This window comes from Rhinopithecus bieti, unplaced genomic scaffold, assembly GCF_001698545.2.
Source record: "Rhinopithecus bieti isolate Rb0 unplaced genomic scaffold, ASM169854v2 scaffold_7681, whole genome shotgun sequence".
NCBI classification, from domain to species: Eukaryota; Metazoa; Chordata; class Mammalia; order Primates; family Cercopithecidae; genus Rhinopithecus; species Rhinopithecus bieti.
This window is the reverse complement of record NW_016806571.1, coordinates 7,551,391-7,557,390: the sequence shown is the minus strand read 5'-3', so window position 1 is coordinate 7,557,390 and position 6,000 is coordinate 7,551,391. Positions and strand designations below refer to the sequence as shown.

Sequence of the window (6,000 nt, the reverse complement as noted above, 5' to 3'; positions counted from 1 at the left end):
TCTCCTCCTTTTCCTCTTCACAAACTTCCTCCAAGTGGGTTAGCAGTTACCACCAGAGTAGCAGATCAGCCCATTCTCCATAGAACATGGCCTGTTGATCTGAGGCAAACTGGGGCTCAGTTCCTGCTTCCATCACTTGCCTCTCTGCATCTCAGTTGATGCATCTGTAAAATGCAGATGATCATTTCTATCTCAGAGAGCCATGGTGAATATCATGTGATATTATGTAGGTAAAGATTCCAGCATGGCGCCTGTACCGGGGAAGTTACAGAAGAAATACTACTTTCCTTCCTTCCCTCCTCCCTGCACTCAGTCTTGCCACACATGTATCTACAAAAGAGAACTAATTCTCAAATCCTTCCTTCTTTAAAAAAAAGGGCTTTGTCTGCCATAAAACATTAGCAAATAGTGATTGAGCTTGGGATTTTCTGGGAAGCACTGTGTTAGAGCAGGCAGTGTGTGATCATTTGATTTGTAGATATATTGTAATGACGTTTTACCACACAAAATCCACTTGAGGTGCTGCTAAGGACAGGAATAATGCTTCTCTGCTGCTTTTCTTTCAAGCCTTCTTTCTCTCATGCAAATCAGAAACATTAATCCTTTTGGCTTTCTGGCCTCTTGGCTTTCAGAAAACTCCAGTCACCTAGCTTCCCCTACAACCCTGAAAATAACATAATTGTTAAGAACTCATAACTTCAGAGTGCGATTTCAACCCTCTCATTGATAAGGCAATAACCCAAGCAAACAACATTAGATGAAGTAACAAGTCTGAACATAAAGTAGGGATGGAGGCATTATCTGGATGAGATGAATTGGAGTTCTCTATAAAGCTGCACAAATTATTATAGACAGAATGGACTTTGGATAGAACTCTTAGACCAAGCCATTAAGTGCCCCGGCTTCTAGTTCATCTCCCAGAGCTCCTCAGTGTGGCCTTGGTCAGAACATTCAGACCTCTTAGATCTGTCTGCCCTTGGTAGAAAATGTACGTCAGGGTCCTGAGGTCAACTCAGTCTACTAATGGCTCATTTTTTCCCCTCATCTTTCCAATGGATGTCATGAAAGCCCCTCATAAACTTCCTTTTTGACTGATATTGAGTGACAGCTAAAAGACACACCCCAAGCACATGGATCAGTGTTTTCTTTGTTTTTATGTCCAGGTCATAGCTCCTTGGAGTCACCAACAAACATACCTTCTCCTTCTCCTGATTATTTTACATGGAATCTCACCTGGATAATGAAAGACTCCTTCCCTTTCCTGTCTCATCGCAGCCGATATGGTAAGTATATGTTTAATAGTTACTTGTGATGCACTATCACTGTCTCGTAATAAGGACTCTGTGAGTTTCAGTTTGGGATTCATAGTGCTCCAGGGGATTCCCTCAGTTCCCTATATACAAAAGAAGTCTTTCTGAGCCCTCTGTCTCCCAGTGATACTCAACCCACTGGACCATTCCAGCCAGGCCATTCCAGCTGTGCTCTGTATCCTCATGGGAGCCAAGGGTTTTGTTGCTGCCATATCCCTCCCACTTAGCCTTTATGGTATATAGTATTCCAGCCATCCCCTTATCAATCATTGGAGGATATGCTTATTTGCATCTTGGCTGTGGCTTGCTTTCTGGTTCTAACCCACAGCATTTCTAACAATCACTCTCTCTCTCTCTCTTTTTTTTTTTTTTTAAGATAGAGTGTTGCTCTGTCACCCAGGCTGGAGTGCAGTGGTGCGATCTCTGCTCACTGCAAGCTCTGCCTCCCAGGTTTACACCATTCTCCTGCCTTAGCCTCCTGAGTAGCTGGGACTACAGGCTCCTGCCATCATGCCTAGCTAATTTTTTTGTCTTTGTATTTTTAGTAGAGGCAGGGTTTGACTGTGTTATCCAGGATGATCTCGAACTCCTGACCTCATGATCCGCCAGCCTCAGCCTTCCAAAGTGCTGGGATTACAGGAGTGAGCCACCGCGCCCAGTCAACAATCACAATCTCTTAAGAGGGGATTATTATTATGAGCGACACAGGTCTTCCAGGGCCCCTTACAGTTGGGAGGCTTCTTAAAGTTTCCCAAACATGTGCTTTGATGTTTTCTCAGTTCATTTGATTCTGCAACAGCATCCGACATAAAGAGACCAGGTCCAATTACATTTTTACAGATGCAGAAACTAAGTTTAATAAAATCACACAGAGTGGCTTCTCCAGCTACTAAGCCAGAGTTCTTCCCCTACTTTCATTTTTTCTCCCAGGTGCCACCTACACAGCCTGGTAGGTCCTGTCCTAGGAGCCCTCAGGAGGCTGCTTTACATGGTATAAGATCCCTCCTTCTCTGTGCTCATTCAAACAGTTCATAGTAGCTGGGTCTCCGCAGTGAGGAGATTTAGAGGAGAGAAGAAGCATTTCCAAATGAACATTTTAATTCTCTTGGACTCCTCCAGGGTGAACCCCATAAGGACAGGCACTAAACTTTGCTTTCCACTTTATTCTATCACAAGGAAGATATGCATAAAGACTTATTAGATTGGTGCAAAAGTAATTGTGGCTTTTGCCACTACTTTCGATGGCAAAACCACAATTACTTTTACACCAGCCTCATATTTATGATGAATGAATGCAAAAGGCCTCCAGAGATGAAACTCATTCATCAGGCCTGATTTAATTAAGTATTTATAAACCTAGTGTAGCACTGAGTTCTAGATTCCCTTCTGGGCATATTTACCTATTCCTCCATGCAGTCTATACCCTTGGCCTAAGCTATTTCAAATGCACCTAACAGAGATGTTCTACTCACTATAGAAAAGCTTCCAGTCCAAAGCCTGCTGTCCTCTCATCTATAATGCTCCTGGTTCATATTAACTGTACCTTTCTGTACCATATTTTAAACTAAAAAAAAAAAAAAAAAAAAAAGAAAAAGCGATCAAAAACCCTAGGGCAGTTTAGAATTATCTTCTGTGCTGGCATGTTTCCTGCGACTCTTAAGCCTTGCAGGAGAGAAAGATCAGTGGTCGTCAGGAGATTCCAGATAAGAATTACTTCCTGATTTTATTTAAGCCAGACACGCAGACATCATCTTATGATAAGGGCAAGTATCTATAAATAATTGAAATCTGGATCTTTGCATTGTTAATGCTTTGTAACAAGATTTGCAATACCACTGGTCTTCAGGTAACATTTTTGAGTTTGCTCCCAAAGTCATTCAGTATCTCTACAGGAGGACAGTTTTTATAAAATGCAGAATGCCCAAAAAAGACAGATCTACCCCCTGCATTCTGCAGAGGGCAACATATTTATTCCCTGTGGAACATCTTGTAAGTGGTTGCAGGTCAAAAGGAGAAAACCATGAAAGCTTATTAAGCTGCCTCCAACCCACGACTTGGCCCTGATAAACCCATTTGGTGCTCCCTGAGCTTCATCCTCCTTATCTGTAAAGTGAGGGTGAAATGTCATGCCACCTTAGGGGAAAGGAATCGATCTGGAGGTTTTTCAAGATCTCTTTCAAACTCTCCTCATGGCCTGGAATCCTCATGATTTCCGTTCTTGGCAGATTAGAGGACCCAAACCATTGGCAGTTACTGCCCAAGTTCTGGGTAAGAGTACCCAAGTCATCACCATTTTTGCTATTGATGTATGGGGGAAGGAGGAGCTTATTCTTCATTGGTGGTTCCTTAGCCGATCATGGTGGGCATTCCAGAGGCTTTACATCTTTCTGCCATATTTAATTCAGCTGAGACTTATGAAGACATTACCACCACCGTCATCATTTCTGTGTGCTTGGTCCTGTGCCTGATGTGGGAAGTGATGCAAACATAAAGACAGGTAAGGGTTGGCCCTGCCCTTTCAGTGCTCAGACCAGAGAAATCATTCCATAGGCAACTAAGCCCAAGTGTCCCCAGTGGGCTGACCTCAGAGCACAGATGTTAAGGACTTGCCCCAAGTCCTGCAGGTTAAGTCCACAGATGTTAAGGACTTGCCCCAAGTTCTGCCCTGCAGAACAAGCTAAAGGCAGAGCTAATGCCAAGAGTCTGGTCCCCTTAAGGATGTTGGTCGGGGCTCAGCCTACAAGTCTGTGAATCAAAGAGGCCAGCCGAGTTGGGTGATAAATCCATACCTTTCAACTGCCGTGAAAGACATTTTAAGAAATGTTAACAACTTCATTAATTTTAAGGCCTCAAACTTGGGCTGAGAAATTTGACTGGAAAATTGCTGCCTGAAGGGATCGTTCTTCAGACAGTGAGAAGTCACCAAGTCTCTGCAAGTCCATTGTGGAACTCCACGCTTGGCTGGCTGTCTTCACCTGCGTTCTGGTGGTGGGATGTCAGGGTCGGGGAATGACAGTGAGCATCAACAACCTGACTGCAGGTGTCCTGATGACCACTGGGCTAGGCCTCTCTTAGGTGAGTGGTCCAGTTCTGAATTGGAATGGCTTTCTTCTTTCCAGTGTTTTATGAGAAGAGACGAGGTGGAAAGAGGCTAATAAGATTTACTCACCCCCAGTCTGTAATTATCTGCTTGAAGAAAAAGTTTGACCTACCTTTTTGAAGGCTCCCCATATTTCTTCTAATTTGCGTTGGGGCCTGATATGCTGTGTGAAATATATTCTCTTCTATGGCTTTTGACATCATATTCCAGTCCTTTCTCGCCTTTGTGTTGAATGACGAACGCCCACTAATTTCATCATCAGCGAACAGAGGGCTGCACATTCCTCCCCTAAGGCTTTGAGAGGGAGGACGTCTAAAGAAAGACTTTATTTTTCTTTTTATCATCAGCTCTAATGCCTTTAGACTTATTTATAGGCTTGGCTAAAGGATTAGGCTCTAACTACCTACCCAGATAAAAATCTGTTCTATCAGGTAGCACCAGATGCTAAAAGATTAAGGCCACTGGGGGTTTTGAAAGGCAGTTTTGATCACCTTGAATTTTAGAGCCACAGAGACAGATGGTATCCTTTCCAACTTTAAGTCATATTTGCCCACTCTGGGTATGGGAAGAATCACATCAACTTTTTAAACAGAACGACAAAAGGTTCTGCCCATATGAGCAGGAGAAAGGGACTTTTCATTTATTTAAAAAAAAAAAAAAAAAAAACATGATACGTTGCAAAACTTTTTTCACCCACTTCTCTCATTTAAGTTGTATTATAAAATTGCAGTAGATGAAAATTATTTTATATTTTATTTTTATGGAAATACAAATTGAGGGTCAAAGGAGTTTATTAATGTGCTTTCAATTTACAGAGTAGGTGAGCCATTAGAAAAGAATGAACCCAGACTTTCTGACTCTCTGAGTGCTCTTTCTATCATGTCACAAAGTTATTTCAAAGATGAGCTTTCCCTGCCTGGAGAGCATGCCCACTTCCTGGATGATCTGGTGTTTAGCTGAATGATCAATCTGATGTCTAAGACCTTGGGTAGCTATGGGACCAAGACTTGATATCACCAAATGGAGACTATCCCAGGCAGGCCAAGTAATTCAACCCTTTCTAACCATGAGTGGAATCCTCTTGGCACTGTAGGTAGTCTTGTCTTCTCTACCATCCCTCCTTCCTCATCCCAGACTGTGGTCCCTGTATGGATTGACTTGTGTCTCCCCACAACGTTACGTTAAAGTTCTAATGCCCTAGTACCTGCGAATGTGACCTTATTTGGAAATAGAGTCTTTGCAATCAAATAAAAATGAGACCATACTGGATTAGGATGGGCCTTAATCCAATATGATTGGAGTCCTTATAAGAAGAGAAAACACAGGCATATATAGGGTGCACACCATATGACTATGGAGTCAGAGATTAGAGTGATGTGTCTATAAGCCAAGGAACACCAAGGATCGTGGGCAGCATTGGGAGCTAAGAGGAAGGAACAAATTCTTCGTTAGTGCTTCAGGGAGAGTATGGCCCTGCCTACATGTTAACTTTGAATTTTTGGCCTCCAAAACTGTGAGAAAATAAATTTTTTTAAGACACCCAGTTGATGGTACTTTGTTATGACCCATTATTTTAAGCCACCCATTATT

The 6,000-nt window shown here is 42.6% G+C and overlaps 1 protein-coding gene across 1 annotated transcript in view; it reads left to right on the top strand.

Annotated features, from left to right (window-relative positions):
- Positions 1 to 244: 244 nt before the first annotated feature.
- Positions 245 to 6,000, top strand: part of ALK (ALK receptor tyrosine kinase) — a 540,180-nt gene continuing 534,424 nt past the window's right edge. Inside the window, exons 1-2 of the mRNA XM_017877049.1 lie at positions 245 to 326; positions 1,164 to 1,283. Coding sequence (XP_017732538.1) covers positions 245 to 326; positions 1,164 to 1,283 — 202 coding nt within the window. The remainder of the gene's footprint in view (positions 327 to 1,163; positions 1,284 to 6,000) is intronic.